Raw genomic sequence first — 23,523 nt, 5'->3', positions numbered from 1 at the left:
TGAGTCGGTCATCGTCAGTCCGTCTATGATGGCGTTTGTCACCCCCCCTCTCTCCTACCTGAGTCTGTCATCCCCCCTCTCTCCTACCTGAGTCTGTCATCACCCCCCTCTCTCCTACCTGAGTCTGTCATCCCAGCCCCCTACCTGAGTCTGTCATCCCCCCTCTCTCCTACCTGAGTCTGTCATCCCCCCTCTCTCCTACCTGAGTCTGTCATCACCCCCTCTCTCCTACCTGAGTCTGTCATCCCCCCTCTCTCCTACCTGAGTCTGTCACCCCCCCTCTCTCTCTCCTACCTGAGTCTGTCACCCCCCTCTCTCCTACCCGAGTCTGTCACCCCCCTCTCTCCTACCTGAGTCTGTCACCCCCCCCTCTCTCCTACCTGAGTCTGTCATCCCCCCCTCTCTCTCCTACCTGAGTCTGTCATCGTCCAGTCCGTCTATGATGGCGTTTCTGTCATTGACGATCTCCACCAGCTTGACCATCAACTCCTCTTCTCTACGACGGTCCCACAACGTCTTCAGCCGCTCTGCCCACATTAACACACGATCAGTGTCAACACACAGTAACACACCCATTAACACACACATTAACACACCCATTAACACACCCATTAACACACCCATTAACACACCCATTAACACACGATCAGTGTCAACACACCCATTAACACACGATCAGTGTGAACACACCCATTAACACACCCATTAACACACGATCAGTGTTAACACCCATTAACACACGATCAGTGTTAACACCCATTAACACACGATCAGTGTTAACACCCATTAACACACGATCAGTGTTAACACCCATTAACACACGATCAGTGTTAACACCCATTAACACACCCATTAACACACCCATTAACACACCCATTAACACACCCATTAACACACCCATTAACACACCCATTAACACACCCATTAACACACGCATCAGTGTCAACACACCCATTAACACACGATCAGTGTAAACACACCCATTAACACACCCATTAACACACCCATTAACACACCCATTAACACACCCATTAACACACCCATTAACACACCCATTAACACACCCATTAACACACCCATTAACACACCCATTAACACACGATCAGTGTAAACACACCCATTAACACACCCATCAGTGTCACACACCCATTAACACACCCATTAACACACCCATTCAACACACCCATCAACACACCCATCAACACACCCATCAACACACCCATCAACACACCCATCAACACACCCATCAACACACCCATCAACACACCCATCAACACACCCATCAACACACCCATCAACACACCCATCAACACACCCATCAACACACCCATCAACACACCCATCAACACACCCATTAACACACCCATCAACACACCCATCAACACACCCATCAACACACCCATCAACACACCCATCAACACACCCATCAACACACCCATTAACACCCATCAACACACCCATCAACACACCCATCAACACACCCATCAACACACCCATCAACACACCCATCAACACACCCATTAACACACCCATCAACACACCCATCAACACACCCATTAACACACCCATTAACACACCCATTAACACATTAACACCCCATTAACACACCCATTAACACACCCATTAACACACCCATTAACACACGATCAGTGTAACACACCCATTAACACCATTAACACACCCATTAACACACCCATTAACACACCCATTAACACACCCATTAACACACCCATTAACACACCCATTAACACACCCATTAACACACCCATTAACACACCCATTAACACACCCATTAACACACCCATTAACACACCCATTAACACACCCATTAACACACGATCAGTGTCAACACACCCATTAACACACGATCAGTGTCAACACACCCATTAACACACGATCAGTGTCAACACACCCATTAACACACCCATCACACCCATCAACACACACATTAACACACCCATTAACACACCCATTAACACACCCATCAACACACCCATCAACACCCCATCAACACACCCATCAACACACCCATCAACACACCCATCAACACACCCATCAACACACCCATCAACATTAACACACCCATCAACACACCCATCAACACCCATCAACACACCCATCAACACACCCATCAACACACCCATCAACACACCCCATCAACCATCAACACACCCATCAACACACCCATCAACACACCCATCAACACACCCATCAACACATTAACACACCCATCAACACACCCATTAACACACCCATTAACACACCCATCAACACACCCATCAACACACCCATCAACACACCCATCAACACACCCATCAACACACCCATCAACACACCCATCAACACACCCATCAACACACCCATCAACACACCCATTAACACACCCATTAACACAACATCAGTGTCAACACACCCATTAACACACCCATTAACACACCCATTAACACACCCATTAACACACCCATTAACACACGATCAGTGTCAACACACCCATTAACACACCCATTAACACACGATCAGTGTCAACACACCCATCAACACACCCATCAACACACCCATTAACACACCCATTAACACACCCATTAACACACGATCAGTGTCAACACACCCATCAACACACCCATCAACACACCCATCAACACACCCATCAACACACCCATCAACACACCCATCAACACACCCATCAACACACCCATCAACACACCCATCAACACACCCATCAACACACCCATCAACACACCCATCAACACACCCATCAACACACCCATCAACACACCCATCAGATCAACACACCCATTAACACAAGATCAGTGTCAACACACCCATTAACACACCCATTAACACACCCATTAACACACCCATTAACACACCCATTAACACACCCATTAACACACCCATTAACACACCCATTAACACACCCAGTGTCAACACACCCATCAACACACCCATCAACACACCCATTAACACACCCATTAACACACCCATTAACACACGATCAGTGTCAACACACCCATCAACACACACATCAACACACCCATCAACACACCCATCAACACACCCATTAACACACCCATTAACACACCCATTAACACACCCATTAACACACCCATTAACACACCACACGATCAGTGTCAACACACCCATCAACACACGATCAGTGTCAACACACCCATCAACACACCCATCAACACACCCATCAACACCCCACCCCTCCCCCCTCTCTCCCTCCTCACCAGGTCTGACAACAACCCCCCTCTCTCTCCTCACCAGGTCTGACCCAAACACCACCCCCCCACCCCGCTTTCTCTCCTCACCAGGTCTCTCTCTCTCACCAGGTCTGACCCCAACGCCCCCCTCTCTCTCCTCACCAGGTCTGACCCCAACACCCCCCCCCCCTCACCAGGTCTGACCCCAACACCCCCCGCCTTACCAGGTCTGACCCCCCCCCCGCCTTACCAGGTCTGACCCCCCCCCTCTCTCTACTCACCAGGTCTGACCCCAACACCCCCCCTCTCTCTCTCCTCACCAGGTCTGACCCCCCCCTCACCAGGTTTGTCCATGAGTCTCCTCAGCTCCTGCTCTACACTGGGCTGCTGTTCCTCCAAGTCCTGTGTCTTCGCTCTGCACACACACACACACACACACGCACAAGCAGAACCACACGCAGACATACACACACCACGCAGAACCACACACACACAGAGACACACACATACAGAGACACACACACACAGATGTTAGAGGACTAGGAAATATCTGCTGTGTGTATTTTTGTGGTTCTGTGTGTGTGTGTGTGTGTGTGTGTGTGTGTGTGTGTGTGTGTGTGTGTGTGTGTGTGTGTGTGTGTGTGTGTGTGTGTGTGTGTGTGTGTGTGTGTGTGTGTGTGTGTGTGTGTGTGTGTGTGTGTGTCTGCGTGTGGTTCTGTGTATGTATGTGAGACTCACATGTAGACCAGTTCAGACTCTCTCCTCATGGACACCTGCTTGTTTCTGATGAGGTTGAACCATTCCACCATCAGGTCATCCATCACCACGTCCTCTTCTCCCTCTGACACACACACACACACACACACACACACACACACACACACACAACACAGTGGAATTTAAAAGCAGACTTCAAGATATTAAAGACATATTGACAGAGTTCAAGGTCATGAAACACTTGAGAAATATTAGACACCATTTCCCCTAGTCTCCCCCTCCATCTCTCCCTCCCTCCCTCTCTCCTCCTACCTCGCTCCCTCCCCCTCCATCCCTCCCTCCCTCTCTTCTCCCCTTCTCCTCCCTCCATCCATCCCATCCCTCCTCCTCCTCTCTTCCCTCCCTCCCTCCCTCTCCTCCTCCCTCCCTCCCTCAATCCCTCTCTCCATCCATCCCATCTCTCTCCCCCTCTCTCCCCTCCCCCCCTCTAGCCACCAGGGCTGTCTTTATTTCCTCCTACCGCCTGTCAATCCCACAGAGACAGGAAGCTATCAGAGACTTCATTAGAGACAGAATTGGTGGAAATTCACTTTTTGGGTCACATCCCCTCAGGCGACACCGACCCCAATCTACACCTCTTCCCTCACTCTCAATCTCCTCCTCACTCTCAATCTCCCCCTCTCCCCCCTCTCCCTCCGCTCCCCTCACGCTCAATCTCACCCTCTCACGCTCAATCTCACCCCCCCCCCCGAGTCTCACCCTCTCCCCCCCGAGTCTCACCCTCTCCCCCCGAGTCTCACCCTCTCCCCCGAGTCTCACCCCCCCGAGTCTCCCCCCCCGAGTCTCACCCTCTCCCCCCCGAGTCTCACCCTCTCCCCCGAGTCTCACCCTCTCCCCCCGAGTCTCACCCTCTCCCCCCGAGTCTCACCCTCTCCCCCAGAGTCTCACCCTCTCCCCCCAGAGTCTCACCCTCTCCCCCCCGAGTCTCACCCTCTCCCCCCGAGTCTCACCCTCTCCCCCGAGTCTCACCCTCTCCCCCCCGAGTCTCACCCTCTCCCCCCGAGTCTCACCCTCCCCCGAGTCTCACCCTCTCCCCCCCAGAGTCTCACCCTCTCCCCCCCCAGTCTCACCCTCTCCCCCCCCCCGAGTCTCACCCTCTCCCCCCCGAGTCTCACCCTCTCCCCCCGAGTCTCACCCTCTCCCCCGAGTCTCACCCTCTCCCCCGAGTCTCACCCTCTCCCTCCGAGTCTCACCCTCTCCCTCCGAGTCTCACCCTCTCCCTCCTCACCCTCTCCCTCAGAGTCTCACCCTCTCCCTCAGAGTCTCACCCTCTCCCTCAGAGTCTCACCCTCTCCCTCCGAGAGTCTCACCCTCTCCCTCCGAGTCTCACCCTCTCCCTCCGAGTCTCACCCTCTCCCTCCGAGTCTCACCCTCTCCCTCCGAGTCTCACCCTCTCCCTCCGAGTCTCACCCTCTCCCTCCGAGTCTCACCCTCTCCCTCCGAGTCTCACCCTCTCCCTCCGAGTCTCACCCTCTCCCTCCGAGTCTCACCCTCTCCCTCTGAGTCTCACCCTCTTCACAGGAGCGTAGTTGTTTCTCCAGCTCCACTCCTGTCCTCTCCAACTCATTAACATTGTCCTCTATCTCCTGAAGCTCTCTGAGGATCTCTTCCTTCGGGATGTAGTCCGGTTTACTCTGCACACAGACAGACACACACAGACACCACACACAGACAGACACACACAGACACCACACACAGACACCACACACAGACAGACACCACACACAGACAGACACCACACACAGACACAGACACACCACACACAGACACCACACACAGACAGACACACACCACACACAGACACCACACCACACACAGACACCACATCACACACACACAGACACCACACACACACACACACACACACACACAGACACACCACACACAGACAGACACACACACAGACAGACACACACAGACAGACACACACAGACAGACACACACAGACAGACAGACAGACACACACCACACACAGACACCACATCACACACACACAGACACCACACCACACACACACAGACACCACACCACACACACACAGACAGACACACCACACACAGACACACCACACACAGACACACCACACACAGACACACCACACACAGACACACCATACAGACAGACAGATTAATATAAACACACAGGTCCTAACATCCCTCATCCCGTCTCCATGTATTAAACCTACTGGTTTAGACACCACACCACACACAGACAGATTAATATAAACACACAGGTCCTAACATCCCTCATCCCGTCTCCATGTATTAAACCTACTGGTTTAGACACCACACCACACACACCACACACAGACAGATTAATATAAACACACAGGTACTAACATCCCTCATCCCGTCTCCATGTATTAAACCTACTGGTTTAGACACCACACCACACACAGACAGATTAATATAAACACACAGGTCCTAACATCCCTCATCCCGTCTCCATGTATTAAACCTACTGGTTTAGGTGTCTTGGTGTCTGTGTTGGAGCCGTTAGCTGTCGTTGAGCTCTTCCCTGTCAGGACGCCTGGTAGAGGAAACACAGCAGAACACTGTTATGGGGAGCTGGGGAAGTGGGTTTATGTCTGTCTGTGTGTCTCTCTCTTACCCCATGTCCCAGGGCCGGTGTTCAGCGGGCTGGGTGAGGAGGCTTCTGGGGGGCTGGAGGGGGCCAGAGTAGACCCAGCAGGGGCTGAAGCCTGGGCGTTTCCTGATCCACCCGCCCAGGGCCGAGACAGGGTTTCAGCCTTCTGAATGGCAGGGTGGAGGGGAGAGGAGTCTTTAGGTCCTACAGGCCTGGAGAGAGAGAGGAGGAGGGGAGAGATGGGGGTGGATTAGAGAGAGGAAGAACAGAGGGGAGGAGAGCGAGAGGAGAGAGGAGAAGAGGAGGAGAGGCGAGAGGAGAGAGGAGAAGAGGAGGAGAGGCGAGAGGAGAAGAGGAGGAGAGAGGAGAAGAGGAGAAGAGGAGGAGAAGAGGAGGAGAGGCGAGAGGAGAAGAGGAGGAGAGCGAGAGGAGAGAGGAGAAGAGGAGGAGAGGCGAGAGATATAACAAGGTCAGTCTCTTCCTTTCCTTCCTGAATACAATCTAACCTCATTTTCTCACAATTAGTTGTTTTCCTTCCCCAGGTTCTCTCACCTTTCGTACGAGAGTCTGAGGATCAGTAGGACTGAGGAGGAGGAGGAAGAGGAGGAGGAATGGTCATCCGGGGCTTGGGTTGGGACTCTGAGCATGGACTTCATGCTGCACTAGGGGACGGCTTTAGCCCCGACACACCGCAGGTCTGACGGGGAGGGAGGAGAGAGAGAGGGGACGGCTTTAGCCCCGACACACCGCAGGTCTGACGAGGAGGGAGGGGAGGAGAGAGAGAGGGGACGGCTTTAGCCCCGACACACCGCAGGTCTGACGGGGAGGGAGGAGAGAGAGAGGGGACGGCTTTAGCTCCCGACACACCGCAGGTCTGACGAGGAGGGAGGGGAGGAGAGAGAGAGGGGACGGCTTTAGCCCCGACACACCGCAGGTCTGACGAGGAGGGAGGGGAGGAGAGAGAGAGGGGACGGCTTTAGCCCCGACACACCGCAGGTCTGACGAGGAGGGAGGGGAGGAGAGAGAGAGGGGACGGCTTTAGCCCCGACACACCGCAGGTCTGACGAGAAGGGAGGGGAGGGTCTTCGATCTCCGGTGGAACATCAGAACAGAGCGGCTCGGACTGGCATGAACAAACCGCCTGCAGAACGGATGAGGGGTGGAAAGACGAACGGATGAGGGGTGGAAAGACGAACGGATGAGGGGTGGAAAGACGAACGGATGAGGGGTGGAAAGACGAACGGATGAGGGGTGGAAAGACGAACGGATGAGGGGTGGAAAGACGAACGGATGACTACACGAGTACAGGTAATATGGCCACGTGATTTTCCTCAGACTGCGCTGACCTACATTAGATGTGACCTCACACCCAGGTGACCCTTCCACAGCGGCTGGGACCTCACACCCAGGTGACCCTTCCACAGCGGCTGGGACCTCACACCCAGGTCTCACCCTTCCACAGCGGCTGGGACCTCACACCCAGGTCTCACCCTTCCACAGCGGCTGGGACCTCACACCCAGGTCTCACCCTTCCACAGCGGCTGGGACCTCACACCCAGGTCTCACCCTTCCACAGCGGCTGGGACCTCACACCCAGGTCTCACCCTTCCACAGCGGCTGGGACCTCACACCCAGGTGACCCTTCCACAGCGGCTGGGACCTCACACCCAGGTGACCCTTCCACAGCGGCTGGGACCTCACACCCAGGTGACCCTTCCACATCGGCTAGGACCTCACACCCAGGTGACCCTTCCACAGCGGCTGGGACCTCACACCCAGGTGACCAGACCTCCCAGATTACTAGTGGACCAGTGACAACACAAGTGGAAATAGGATAGAACCAAGTTGGAATAGAACCAAAGTAGAACAGAATAGGAGTATGGTATAACAATAGTGGAACATAGAGTTCTGTAGAATAGAGTTCTACATAGTATTTTAGAGTTCTGTAGAGTAGAATAGAGTTCTACATAGTATTTTAGAGTTCTGTAGAGTAGAATAGAGTTCTACATAGTATTTTAGAGTTCTGTAGAGTAGAATAGAGTTCAGTGACAAGAGAAACTGAGCAGCAGGTGGAATAGAAACAGAACATAGTGGAACGGAGACAAGTGGAGCAAAACCAGAGTAGATGTGAATATAAAGTAGAATATGGAGTAGAATGCAGAATATGGAGTAGGATATGGAGTAGAGTAGAATATAGAGTAGAATATAGAGTAAAGAGTAGAATATATAGAAGAGAGTAGAATATAGAGTAGAAGAGAATATAGAGTAGAGTAGAATATGGAGTAGAGTAGAATATGGAGTAGAGTAGAATATGAGGTAGAATATAGAGTACAGTAAAGAGTAGAGTAGAATATGTAGTATAGTAGAATATAGAGTAAAGAGTAGAATATATATTAGAGAGTAGAATATATAGAAAAGAATATAGAGTAGAGTAGAATATGGAGTAGAATATGGAGTATAGAATATGGAGTAGAGTAGTAGAATATGGAGTAGAGTAGAATATAGAGTAGAATATAAAGTAGAATATAGAGTAGAATATGGAGTAGAGTAGAATATAGAGAACAGTAGAATATGGAGTAGAGTAGAATATAGAGTAGAGAAGAATATAGAGTAGAATATAAAGTAGAATATAGAGTAGAGTAAAATAAAGAGTAAATAGTAGAATATATAGAAGAGAGTAGAATATAGAGTAGACGAGAATATAGAGTAGAATATGGAGTAGAGTAGAATATAGAGTAGAAGATAATATAGAGTAGAATATAGAGTAGAGTAGAATATAGAGTAGAATATAAAGTAGAATATAGAGTAGAGTAAAATAAAGAGTAAATAGTAGAATATATAGAAGAGAGTAGAATATAGAGTAGAGTAGAATATAGAGTAGAAGATAATAGAGTAGAGTAGAATATGGAGTAGAGTAGAATATGGAGTAGAAGAGAATATCGAGTAGAATATGGAGTAGAGTAGAATATGGAGTAAAGAGTAGAATGTAGAGTAGCATATGAGGTAGAATATAGAGTAGAATGTAGATTAATGAGTAGAGTACAATATGTAGTAGAATGCAGAGTAGAATGCAGAGTAGAGTAGAATGCAGAGTAGAATATGGAGTAGAGTAGAATATGGAGTAGAGTAGAATATGGAGTAGAGTAGAATATGGAGTAGAGTAGAATATGGAGTCGAATATCAAGTAGTATATAGAGTAGAATATGGAGTAGAATAGAATATAGAGTAGAGTAGAATATGGAGTAGAGTAGATTATAGAGTAGAATATGGAGTAGAGTAGAATAGATTATGGAGTAGAATGTAGAGTAGAATGCAGAGCAGAATATGGAGAAGAATGCAGAATATGGAGTAGAATATGGAGTAGAGTAGAATATATAGTAGAATATAGAGTAGAGTAGAAAATAGAGTAGAGTAGAATATAGAGTAGAATGTAGAGTAAAGAGTAGAATGTAGAGTAAAGAGTAGAATGTCTATTAGAGTAGAATATAGCGTAGAAGAGAATATAGAGTAGAATGTAGATTAAAGAGTAGAGTACAATATGTAGTAGAATGCAGAGTAGAATGCAGAGTAGAGTAGAATATGGAGTAGAGTAGAATATGGAGTAGAATATGGAGTAGAGTAGAATATGGAGTCGAATATCAAGTAGTATATAGAGTAGAATATGGAGTAGAGTAGAATATGGAGTAGAGTAGAATTTGGAGTAGAATGTAGAGTAGATTATGGAGTAGAATGTAGAGTAGAATGCAGAGCAGAATATGGAGAAGAATGCAGAATATGGAGTAGAATATGGAGTAGAGTAGAATATAGAGTAGTAGAATATAGAGTAGAGTAGAAAATAGAGTAGAGTAGAATATAGAGTAGAATGTAGAGTAAAGAGTAGAATGTAGAGTAAAGAGTAGAATGTATATTAGAGAGTAGAATATAGCGTAGAAGAGAATATAGAGTAGAATATGGAGTAGAGTATAGAACATGGAGAATATGGAGTAGAGTAGAATATAGAGTAGATAAGAATATAGAGTAGAATATAAAGTAGAATATAGAGTAGAGTAGAATATAGAGTAGAATATAGAGTAGAATATAGAGTAGAGTAGAATATGGAGTAGAATATAGAGTAGAATATAGAGTATAGAGTAGAGTAGAATGTAGAGTAGAATAGAATGTAGAGTAGAATATAGAGTAGAGTAGAATATAGAGTAGAATATAGAATAGAATATAGAGTAGAGTAGAATATAGAGTAGACTATAGAGGCAAATATAGAGTAGACTATAGAGTAGACTATAGAGTAGAATGTAGAGTAGAGTAGAATATAGAGTAGATTATAGAGTCGAATATAGAGTAGAGTAGACTATAGAGTAGACTATAGAGTAGACTATAGAGTAGAATGTAGAGTATACTTACTTGGAGGCAGGTTTGAGCCTGGATCGCCAGTCAGCAGGAGAGCTGCTGTTGTCTGCTGTTGCTAAAGAGAGACAAGACAATATACAGCCCCAAGAAACATTACATCAGCCATAATAGCCACAAATAATTACCACTGAAACGTGAAATGTGGATAACCAACTAGACAGACAGGGCAAATGGTGCTCACCCATAGTGTTGCTGGGAGAAGCAGCTCCGGGTGCCTTATCCAGGGTTTTGTTCCACAGGCCTGTTCTGCTGGCCGGGGTCGGGGTGGAGGTGTTGGGGGTGAGGGGGGCGAGGAGAGACGGGTCTGCTTTTAGCTTAACTCTGCCCCCAGTCTCCTTTTTAGGAGTCTCCGTCTCTTTCTTAGGCGTTTCAGCAGGGGCAGGTCTGAGAGAGGGAGATCTGGGGGTCGAGGGGAGACAGAGAGGCCTTTCAACATCGAACAGACTCAAATAGTATTTCCTCAAATCTTAATTAACGTCTCGCTTCCATCTCATACACATTGGAATAGAAGGTCCCTCCCCTCAGGTAAGAGGATGCAAGGAAAGCTGAATTGAGGAAGGGCCATTGCCCACAACTGTATGCTTGAAGTGCTATGCTCTATTTTTTACATTTATTTAACCTTTAACTAGGCAAGTCAGTTAAGAACAAATTCTTATTTACAATGACGGCCTATTAAGACACTGGGCCAATTGTGCGCCGCACTATGGGCCTGTTGTGATACAGCCTGGAATTGAACCAGGGCCTGTAGTGATGCCTCTAGCACTGTGATGCAGTGCCTTAGACCGATGCGCCACTCGGGAGCCTGCAATACTGTTTAATACAACGTTTCCCAAACAAAAGGGGTGGTCGTTTTGGTTCTTTGCCCTAACATCAGTGCTTAATTTGAGCCGGGTCCTATTTGAGCCGGGATCCTATTTGAGCCGGGATCCTATTTGAGACGGATCCAGTACCTCTCGCGGCATGATTCATTCATTATTTCACTGTTCGCACTGTGTAAACATTGTAATGGAAGTGATCGGAGTTAAATCAAGTTGCCTGCTCGTTATTCCCCCCCCCCAGAAAGACCATCATGTAAAATACAAATAATAATAATAATTTTAATAATAAATCAATTGGGCGGCAGGGTAGCCTGGACCTGCCCTCTTATTTATACATAGAGGTTATGGGGAGGGCCAGTGTGGTATGTAACTGATCCTGACACACTCACTATGTGTTCTGGTACCTTAGAGCCCCCGGATAACCCCCCTCTCACTATGTGTTCTGGTACCTTAGAGCCCCTGCGGATAACCCCCTCTCACTATGTGTTCTGGTACCTTAGAGCCCCCGGATAACCCCCTCTCACTATGTGTTCTGGTACCTTAGAGCCCCCCGGATAACCCCCTCTCACTATGTGTTCTGGTACCTTAGAGCCCCCGGATAACCCCCTCAACATCACTATCACTTACCTTAGAGCCCCCGGATAACCCCCTCTCACAATGTGTTCTGGTACCTTAGAGCCCCGGATAACCCCCTCTCACTATGTGTTCTGGTACCTTAGAGCCCCCCGGATAACCCCCTCTCACTATGTGTTCTGGTACCTAGAGCCCCCGGATAACCCCCTCTCACTATGTGTTCTGGTACCTTAGAGCCCCCAGATAACCCCCTCTCACTATGTGTTCTGGTACCTTAGAGCCCCCGGATAACCCCCTCTCACTATGTGTTCTGGTACCTTAGAGCCCCCGGATAACCCCCTCTCACAATGTGTTCTGGTACCTTAGAGCCCCCGGATAACCCCCTCTCACTATGTGTTCTGGTACCTTAGAGCCCCCATAACCCCCTCTCACTATGTGTTCTGGTACCTTAGAGCCCCCGGATAACCCCCGCATTCACACTCACTATGTGTTCTGGTACCTTAGAGCCCCCGGATAACCCCCCACATTCACTATGTGTTCTGGTACCTTAGAGCCCCGGATAACCCCCGCATTCACTATGTGTTCTGGTACCTTAGAGCCCCCGGATAACCCCCGCATTCACACTCACTATGTGTTCTGGTACCTTAGAGCCCCCCCAGATAACCCCCTCTCACTATGTGTTCTGGTAGCTTAGAGCCCCCGGATAACCCCCACATTCACTATGTGTTCTGGTACCTTAGAGCCCCTTAACCCCCGCATTCACACTCACTATGTGTTCTGGTACCTTAGAGCCCCCGGATAACCCCCACATTCACTATGTGTTCTGGTACCTTAGAGCCCCCGGATAACCCCCGCATTCACTATGTGTTCTGGTACCTTAGAGCCCCCGGATAACCCCCGCATTCACACTCACTATGTGTTCTGGTACCTTAGAGCCCCCGGATAACCCCCTCTCACTATGTGTTCCGGTACCTTAGAGCCCCCGGATAACCCCCTCTCACAATGTGTTCTGGTACCTTAGAGCCCCCGGATAACCCCCTCTCACTATGTGTTCTGGTACCTTAGAGCCCCGGATAACCCCCTCGTTCACTATGTGTTCCGGTACCTTAGAGCCCCCAGGATAACCCCCCGTGTTAGGTGTTCCCGGGACTTCCTGATCTATAAATGAAGCACTGCCTAACACGACACAGCTGATTCAAATGATCAAAGCGTGATGATTGGTTGATTATTTGAATCAGCTGTGCAGCGCCACGGCAAAAAAAAAAAAAACTTGCTCCTGAGGTGAGAGTTGAGTTCTGAGAATATCTGAGTTGTCTCACCTGTTCTCTGTCTTCTTCAGTCCTACAGGATGCCACGGAGGACTTGAAGCACCAGCTGTTGTTGTGGTGTTGTTGTCTGTTAGTTTCTTAGTGATGACAGCACCAGCTGTTGTTGTGGTGTTGTTGTCTGTTAGTTTCTTAGTGATGACAGCACCAGCTGTTGTTGTGGTGTTGTTGTCTGTTAGTTTCTTAGTGATGACAGCACCAGCTGTTGTTGTGGTGTTGTTGTCTGTTAGTTTCTTAGTGATGACAGCACCAGCTGTTGTTGTAGTGTTCTCTGTTAGTTTCTTAGTGATGACAGCAGCAGCCTGGATCTTGGTACTGCAGTCTTCTTTAGATGGAGAGACTTTCACATCACTATCCACCTTGAAGACAACTCTACCTCTACCCTGAACCACATCTCTGTCCCCACCTAGCACCACATTCACACCCTTACCCTCTCCCTTACCCCCTACCCCACTGCCACCCAAACTCACTACCACACTCACACCCTGGCCAACCCCCACTCCTGTCCCCTGTGTGCCAGCATTCGGGACTCTATTTGTGGGTAGACTCGGTGCCTGTCCCGGAGTCTGGGTCTTGCCCTGGTTCTCCTGCCCAGTGGTGGTGTTCCCAGATTGGAAGAACTGGAGCCGGGCCTGCTGGGTAGTTGAAGTCGTGTTGAAGTTCCGTGGGACTGCGGTGGGTCCAGGGGCTGCAGGGCTCACTGTGCCCAGGGAGGAGAGCCCCGGGCTGGGCCGCGAGGAGGAGGCAGAGGGGGTGGTGCTTTTGGATCCATCTGATTTGGAGCTCAGCCAGCTAGGGACAAATTTGGAGGGGGTACTGGTGGGTGTCGGAGCTGGGGTGGATTTCGGGGGGTCTGTGTATTTGGCTCCGGGGGTATTCCTGGAGAGGTCTGAGAGAGGAGTGGTCTGGACAGTGGGAGGAGGGTGAGGGGTGTATTTGGAGGAAGAAGGGGTAGTAGGGTTGTTTTTGGGCAGGTATGAGAGAGGGGTGGTCTGGACAGTGGGAGGAGGGTGAGGGGTGTATTTGGAGGAAGAAGGGGTAGTAGGGTTGTTTTTGGGCAGGTATGAGAGAGGGGTGGTCTTGACAGTGGGAGGAGGGTGAGAGGTGTATTTGGAGGAAGAAGGGGTAGTAGGGTTGTTTTTGGGCAGGTCTCGGAGAGGGGTGTGTGTTGGCAGCGCCCCCTGGTGATGGTGGTGGGAGGTACAGATGAAGGAGCCTGGTGTTGGTCCAGGTTTACAGTTACCAGACAGTAGAGTGGTGGAACACTCACTACACCTGGAGAACACAGGAACACACATGACATAGAACACCTATATATGGAGAACACAGGAACACACATGACATAGAACACAGGAACAGACATGACATAGATCACCTATATATGGAGAACACAGGAACAGACATGACATAGAACACCTATATATGGAGAACACAGGAACACACATGACATAGAACACAGGAACACACATGATATAGATCACCTATATATGGAGAACACAGGAACAGACGTGACCTAGAACACAGGAACAGACGTGACATAGAACACAGGAACAGACGTGACATAGAACACAGGAACAGACGTGACATAGAACACAGGAACAGACGTGACATAGAACACAGGAACAGACACATAGAACACAGAACAGACGTGACATAGAACACAGGAACAGACGTGACATAGAACACAGGAACAGACGTGACATAGAACACAGGAACAGACGTGACATAGAACACAGGAACAGACGTGACATAGAACACAGGAACAGACGTGACATAGAACACAGGAACAGACGTGACATAGAACACAGGAACAGACGTGACATAGAACACAGGAACAGACGTGACATAGAACACAGGAACAGACGTGACATAGAACACAGGAACAGACGTGACATAGAACACAGGAACAGACGTGACATAGAACACAGGAACAGACGTGACATAGAACACAGGAACAGACGTGACATAGAACACAGGAACAGACGTGACATAGAACACAGGAACAGACGTGACATAGAACACAGGAGACCAGTGATAGATGAAACAAAAATATTAAGAATATCTGTCAATGTCTGTCAACCAACCAGATCTCTGTCTCCACCTATAGACTGATACATGTTACAGCAATGAACGCAGTGTGAAGTACAGCTGTCGACCACGGTACAGCTCTCATTAACATGGTGGAGTCATTGACAGGGTGTAGTCATTGACAGGGTGTAGTCATTGACAGGGTGTAGTCATTGACAGGGTGTAGTCATTGACAGGGTGTAGTCAGTGACAGGGTGGAGTCATTGACAGGGTGGAGTCATTGACAGGGTGGAGTCATTAACAGGGTGGAGTCATTGACAGGGTGGAGTCATTGACAGGGTGGAGTCATTAACAGGGTGGAGTCATTAACAGGGTGGAGTCATTAACAGGGTGGAGTCATTAACAGGGTGGAGTCATTAACAGGGTGGAGTCATTAACAGGGTGGAGTCATTAACAGGGTGGAGTCATTAACAGGGTGGAGTCATTAACAGGGTGGAGTCATTAACAGGGTGGAGTCATTAACAGGGTGGAGTCATTAACAGGGTGGAGTCATTAACAGGGTGGAGTCATTAACAGGGTGGAGTCATTAACAGGGTGGAGTCATTAACAGGGTGGAGTCATTAACAGGGTGGAGTCATTAACAGGGTGGAGTCATTAACAGGGTGGAGTCATTAACAGGGTGAAACGGTCAGGTCTTACCTGGCACAGCTCCTGTGATACAGCCTCCCATCCACTAGGTGTCTCTGGACCAGATGAACGTGTTTATTACACACGGAACACTTACTGCTCAGAGTCCCAGTCTTATTGGATCGCTCCGACAACACATCCTTCTGGGGGGGGGGGACAGACAGATTAGCCTTCTGTTAGTTACAACAGGCATGGACGTAGGGTCCACTTCTGTTAGTTACAACAGGCATGGACGTAGGGTCCACTTCTGTTATTTACAACAGGCATGGACGTAGGGTCCACTTCTGTTAGTTACAACAGGCATGGACGTAGGGTCCACTTCTGTTAGTTACAACAGGCATTGACCTGGGTCCACTTCTGTTAGTTACAACAGGCATGGACGTAGGGTCCACTTCTGTTAGTTACAACAGGCATGGACGTAGGGTCCACTTCTGTTAGTTACAACAGGCATGGACGTAGGGTCCACTTCTGTTAGTTACAACAGGCATGGACGTAGGGTCCACTTCTGTTAGTTACAACAGACATGGACGTAGGGTCCACTTCTGTTAGTTACAACAGACATGGACGTAGGGTCCACTTCTGTTAGTTACAACAGACATGGACGTAGGGTCCACTTCTGTTAGTTACAACAGGCATGGACGTAGGGTCCACTTCTGTTAGTTACAACAGGCTTTGACGTAGGGTCCACTTCTGTTAGTTACAACAGGCATTGACCTGGGTCCACTTCTGTTAGTTACAACAGGCTTTGACGTAAGGTCCACTTCTGTTAGTTACAACAGGCATGGACGTAGGGTCCACTTCTGTTAGTTACAACAGGCATGGACGTAGGGTCCACTTCTGTTAGTTACAACAGGCATGGACGTAGGGTCCACTTCTGTTAGTTACAACAGACATGGACGTAGGGTCCACTTCTGTTAGTTACAACAGGCATGGACGTAGGGTCCACTTCTGTTAGTTACAACAGGCATGGACGTAGGGTCCACTTCTGTTAGTTACAACAGACATGGACGTAGGGTCCACTTCTGTTAGTTACAACAGACATGGACGTAGGGTCCACTTCTGTTAGTTACAACAGACATGGAAGTAGGGTCCACTTCTGTTAGTTACAACAGACATGGAAGTAGGGTCCACTTCTGTTAGTTACAACAGACATGGAAGTAGGGTCCACTTCTGTTAGTTACAACAGACATGGAAGTAGGGTCCACTTCTGTTAGTTACAACAGACATGGAAGTAGGGTCCACTTCTGTTAGTTACAACAGACATGGAAGTAGGGTCCACTTCTGTTAGTTACAACAGACATGGAAGTAGGGTCCACTTCTGTTAGTTACAACAGACATGGACGACTTCTGTTAGTTACAACAGGGTCCACTTCTGTTAGTTACAACAGGCTTTGACATGGGGTCCACTTCTGTTAGTTACAACAGGCTTGGACATGGGTCCACTTCTGTTAGATACAACAGGCATGGACGTAGGGTCCACTTCTGTTAGTTACAACAGGCTTTGACATGGGTCCACTTCTGTTAGTTACAACAGGCATGGACATAGGGGTCCACTTCTGTTAGTTACAACAGGCTTTGACGTAGGGGTCCACTTCTGTTAGTTACAACAGGCATGGACGTAGGGTCCACTTCTGTTAGTTACAACAGGCATGGACGTAGGGTCCACTTCTGTTAGTTACAACAGGCATGGACGTAGGGTCCACTTCTGTTAGTTACAACAGGCTTTGACATGGGTCCACTTCTGTTAGTTACAACAGGCTTTGACATGGGTCCACTTCTGTTAGTTACAACAGGCTTTGACATGGGTCCACTTCTGTTAGTTACAACAGGCATGGACGTAGGGTCCACTTCTGTTAGTTACAACAGGCTTTGACATGGGTCCACTTCTGTTAGTTACAACAGGCATGGACGTAGGGTCCACTTCTGTTAGTTACAACAGGCTTTGACATGGGTCCACTTCTGTTAGTTACAACAGGCATGGACGTAGGGTCCACTTCTGTTAGTTACAACAGACATGGAAGTAGGGTCCACTTCTGTTAGTTACAACAGACATGGAAGTAGGGTCCACTTCTGTTAGTTACAACAGACATGGAAGTAGGGTCCACTTCTGTTAGTTACAACAGACATGGAAGTAGGGTCCACTTCTGTTAGTTACAACAGACATGGAAGTAGGGTCCACTTCTGTTAGTTACAACAGACATGGACGTAGGGTCCACTTCTGTTAGTTACAACAGACATGGACGTAGGGTCCACTTCTGTTAGTTACAACAGGCTTTGACATGGGTCCACTTCTGTTAGATACAACAGGCATGGACGTAGGGTCCACTTCTGTTAGTTACAACAGGCTTTGACATGGGTCCACTTCTGTTAGTTACAACAGGCATGGACGTAGGGTCCACTTCTGTTAGTTACAACAGGCATGGACGTAGGGTCCACTTCTGTTAGTTACAACAGGCTTTGACATGGGTCCACTTCTGTTAGTTACAACAGGCTTTGACATGGGTCCACTTCTGTTAATTACAACAGGCATGGACATAGGGGTCCACTTCTGTTAGTTACAACAGGCATGGACGTAGGGTCCACTTCTGTTAGTTACAACAGGCATGGACGTAGGGTCCACTTCTGTTAGTTACAACAGGCATGGACGTAGGGTCCACTTCTGTTAGTTACAACAGGCATGGACGTAGGGTCCACTTCTGTTAGTTACAACAGGCATGGACGTAGGGTCCACTTCTGTTAGTTACAACAGGCTTTGACATGGGTCCACTTCTGTTAGTTACAACAGGCTTTGACATGGGTCCACTTCTGTTAGTTACAACAGGCTTTGACATGGGTCCACTTCTGTTAGTTACAACAGGCATGGACGTAGGGTCCACTTCTGTTAGTTACAACAGGCTTTGACATGGGTCCACTTCTGTTAGTTACAACAGGCATGGACGTAGGGTCCACTTCTGTTAGTTACAACAGGCTTTGACATGGGTCCACTTCTGTTAGTTACAACAGGCTTTGACATAGGGGTCCACTTCTGTTAGTTACAACAGGCTTTGACATAGGGGTCCACTTCTGTTAGTTACAACAGGCTTTGACGTAGGGTCCACAGACCCCTAGGGGTTGTAGGAGGTACTACAGTGGGTCCGTGAAACAATGATTATTATTTCAATGTTATTATTACTAAATCGCCAGAAGCAAAACCGAAAAAGAAAAATGTTGAATCATAAACCTACACTAGAAAAGAGGAGAATCTTATTGTGTTCCTCAACTCGTTATATTGAGCTAATTATCTGACATAGGCTTTGACAAAGCACCTGTTCGTAGGCCACCAGTCTCAACGACACTCACTGGAGGATCTGACACAGGCTTTGACAAAGCACCTGTTCGTAGGCCACCAGTCTCAACGACACTCACTGGAGGATCTGACACAGGCTTTGACAAAGCACCTGTTCGTAGGCCACCAGTCTCAACGACACTCACTGGAGGATCTGACACAGGCTTTGACAAAGCACCTGTTCGTAGGCCACCAGTCTCAACGACACTCACTGGAGGATCTGACACAGGCTTTGACAAAGCACCTGTTCGTAGGCCACCAGTCTCAACGACACTCACTGGAGGATCTGACACAATAACTCTGCAACATCAATGTCCATCAAGAATCAAATACCAAAAGTCCAAAAATAACAACTAGTAATAACAATTAGCTTGTTATTAATAAAGATGAATCAGGCTAGTTACAACTGGGACCGGAGTGAACCCTTACAGGAGAGCATCTCTCCAGGAACAGGGTTGGAGTTAAAACCTACAGGAGGGCATCTCTCCAGGAACAGGGTTGGAGTGAACCCTTACAGGAGGGCATCTCTCCAGGAACAGGGTTTGGGCAACCCTGGACAAGAGTATTTAAAGGAGATTCTTACCTGTGCTGCCCTGTCTGGTCTGGTTGAGGCTTTAGGTGAGGAGGAGGGGGGAGGGCGGTTCTCAGTAGCGGATTTAGAGGGGGTAGAGGCGGGGAAGACCTTGGAGACAACTGCTTGGTTCTTTTTCCCAGAAGGCCCCTCTTCTGTGGATGCCTCCGCTGGACGCTTTATCCCCGCCATGCCGCCAACTACACACACACACACACACAACTTGATCACAAAGTTCATCACAGTATGTGTGTGCCCATATCATGAGGGCAGCATGTCAGTATCATGAGGGCAGCATGTCAGTATCATGAGGGCAGCGTGTCAGTATCATGAGGGCAGCGTGTCAGTATCATGAGGGCAGCGTGTCAGTATCATGAGGGCAGCATGTCAGTATCATGAGGGCAGCATGTCAGTATCATGAGGGCAGCGTGTCAGTATCATGAGGGCAGCGTGTCAGTATCATGAGGGCAGCGTGTCAGTATCATGAGGGCAGCATGTCAGTATCATGAGGGCAGCATGTCAGTATCATGAGGGCAGCATGTCCGTATCATGAGGGCAGCATGTCCGTATCATGAGGGCAGCATGTCAGTATCATGAGGGCAGCGTGTCAGTATCATGAGGGCAGCGTGTCAGTATCATGAGGGCAGCATGTCAGTATCATGAGGGCAGCATGTCAGTATCATGAGGGCAGCATGTCAGTATCATGAGGGCAGCGTGTCAGTATCATGAGGGCAGCATGTCAGTATCATGAGGGCAGCATGTCAGTATCATGAGGGCAGCGTGTCAGTATCATGAGGGCAGCATGTCCGTATCATGAGGGCAGCATGTCAGTATCATGAGGGCAGCATGTCAGTATCATGAGGGCAGCATGTCAGTATCATGAGGGCAGCATGTCAGTATCATGAGGGCAGCATGTCAGTATCATGAGGGCAGCATGTCAGTATCATGAGGGCAGCATGTCAGTATCATGAGGGCAGCATGTCAGTATCATGAGGGCAGCATGTCAGTATCATGAGGGCAGCATGTCAGTATCATGAGGGCAGCATGTCAGTATCATGAGGGCAGCATGTCAGTATCATGAGGGCAGCGTGTCAGTATCATGAGGGCATGTCAGTATCATGAGGGCAGCATGTCAGTATCATGAGGGCAGCATGTCAGTATCATGAGGGCAGCATGTCAGTATCATGAGGGCAGCATGTCAGTATCATGAGGGCAGCATGTCAGTATCATGAGGGCAGCATGTCAGTATCATGAGGGCAGCATGTCAGTATCATGAGGGCAGCATGTCAGTATCATGAGGGCAGCATGTCAGTATCATGAGGGCAGCATGTCAGTATCATGAGGGCAGCATGTCAGTATCATGAGGGCAGCATGTCAGTATCATGAGGGCAGCATGTCAGTATCATGAGGGCAGCGTGTCAGTATCATGAGGGCAGCGTGTCAGTATCATGAGGGCAGCATGTCAGTATCATGAGGGCAGCATGTCAGTATCATGAGGGCAGCATGTCAGTATCATGAGGGCAGCATGTCAGTATCATGAGGGCAGCATGTCAGTATCATGTGGGCAGCATGTCAGTATCATGAGGGCAGCATGTCAGTATCATGAGGGCAGCATGTCAGTATCATGAGGGCAGCGTGTCAGTATCATGAGGGCAGCATGTCAGTATCATGTGGGCAGCATGTCAGTATCATGAGGGCAAATCAAATCTAATGTATTTATTAAGCCCTTCTTACATCAGCTGATATCTCAAAGTGCTGTACAGAAACCCAGCCTAAAACCCCAAACAGCAAGCAATGCAGGTGTAGAAGCACAGTGGCTAGGAAAAACTCCCTAGAAAGGCCAAAACCTAGGAAGAAACCTAGAGAGGAACAAGGCTATGAGGGGTGGCCAGTCCTCTTCTGGCTGTGCCGGGTGATGTGGACAGCATGTGGGTATCATGTGGGCAGCGTGTGGGTATCGTGTGGGCAGTGTGTCACATGTATGTATGCTTGTACATGTTTACTCAATATGTATGTGTGTATGTGTACTACTCACTAGGTGATTTGCCATGGAAGTAGTTGTAGTATTGTGAGACATATGTCAGAATACTGAGTCTGTCTGGTATCTTCAGGGCCACCATGTCCTCAGCATCTAATAGAGCTGGAATCCCCAACTCATCCTCCGCTACCCGGAACGCCTGGGAACACACAGATAGATGACTGGAGCACACAAAGAGATAGAAGGCTGAAACACACAGAGAGAAATAAGGCTGGAACACACAGAGAGATAGAAGGCTGGAACACACAGAGAGATAGAAGGCTGGAACACACAGAGAGATAGAAGGCTGGAACACACAGAGAGATAGAAGGCTGGAACACACAGAGAGATAGAAGGCTGGAACACACAGAGAGATAGAAGGCTGGAACACACAGAGAGATAGAAGGCTGGAACACACAGAGAGATAGAAGGCTGGAACACACAGAGAGATAGAAGGCTGGAACACACAGAGAGATAGAAGGCTGGAACACACAGAGAGATAGAATGCTGGAACACACAGAGAGATAGAATGCTGGAACACACAGAGAGATAGAAGGCTGGAACACACAGAGAGATAGAATGCTGGAACACACAGAGAGATAGAAGGCTGGAACACACAGAGAGATAGAAGGCTGGAACACACAGATAGATAGAAGGCTGGAACACACAGATAGATAGAAGGCTGGAACACACAGATAGATAGAAGGCTGGAACACACAGATATATAAAAGGCTGTACACCTGGGAACAAAGAGCTAAAGGTTGGAATGCCTGGGAACACAGAACAATAAGGCATGACAAAGCGTCTTTCCCCTCAGCAGGCTGAAAAGATTTGGCATGAGTCCCTAGATCCTCAAAAAGTTCTACAGTTGCACCACTGAGAGCATCTTGACTGGCTGGATCACCGCTTGGTACGGAAACTGCTCGGCCTCCGACCGCAAGGCACTACAGAGGGTAGCGCGTACGGCCCAGTACATCACTGGGGCAAAGCTTCCACCATCCAGGACCTCCTATACCAGACGGTGTCAGAGGAAGGCCCTAAAAATAGTCAGACTAAAGCCACCCAAGTCATAGACTGTTCTCTGCTACTGCACGGCAAGTGGTACCGATGCACCAAGTATGGAACCAACAGGACCCTGACCAGCTTCTTCCCCCAAGCCGTAAGACTGACAAATAGTTAGTTAAATAGTTAACCAGCAGCTACCCA

At 48.7% G+C, this 23,523-nt stretch overlaps 1 protein-coding gene across 5 annotated transcripts in view; it reads right to left on the bottom strand.

Moving 5' to 3' along the window:
• Positions 1 to 23,523, bottom strand: part of LOC124002690 (MICAL-like protein 2) — a 37,468-nt gene that overhangs the window by 4,709 nt on the left and 9,236 nt on the right. For 4 of the 5 annotated variants that reach the window (XM_046310340.1, XM_046310342.1, XM_046310343.1 and 1 more), the window contains exons 3-14: positions 22,336 to 22,477; positions 20,313 to 20,500; positions 16,417 to 16,547; positions 13,684 to 14,964; positions 11,155 to 11,372; positions 10,968 to 11,028; positions 6,594 to 6,781; positions 6,445 to 6,512; positions 5,494 to 5,617; positions 3,945 to 4,047; positions 3,548 to 3,621; positions 413 to 527 (exon numbers count right to left, since the gene is read on the bottom strand). In XM_046310340.1, the coding sequence (XP_046166296.1) occupies positions 413 to 527; positions 3,548 to 3,621; positions 3,945 to 4,047; positions 5,494 to 5,617; positions 6,445 to 6,512; positions 6,594 to 6,781; positions 10,968 to 11,028; positions 11,155 to 11,372; positions 13,684 to 14,964; positions 16,417 to 16,547; positions 20,313 to 20,500; positions 22,336 to 22,477 (2,693 nt within the window). The remainder of the gene's footprint in view (positions 1 to 412; positions 528 to 3,547; positions 3,622 to 3,944; positions 4,048 to 5,493; positions 5,618 to 6,444; positions 6,513 to 6,593; positions 6,782 to 10,967; positions 11,029 to 11,154; positions 11,373 to 13,683; positions 14,965 to 16,416; positions 16,548 to 20,312; positions 20,501 to 22,335; positions 22,478 to 23,523) is intronic. The other variant, XM_046310341.1, reaches the window with a different exon arrangement.

This window comes from Oncorhynchus gorbuscha, linkage group LG18 (assembly GCF_021184085.1).
Source record: "Oncorhynchus gorbuscha isolate QuinsamMale2020 ecotype Even-year linkage group LG18, OgorEven_v1.0, whole genome shotgun sequence".
NCBI lineage: Eukaryota > Metazoa > Chordata > Actinopteri > Salmoniformes > Salmonidae > Oncorhynchus > Oncorhynchus gorbuscha.
This window is presented reverse-complemented; position numbering and strand designations above follow the sequence as displayed.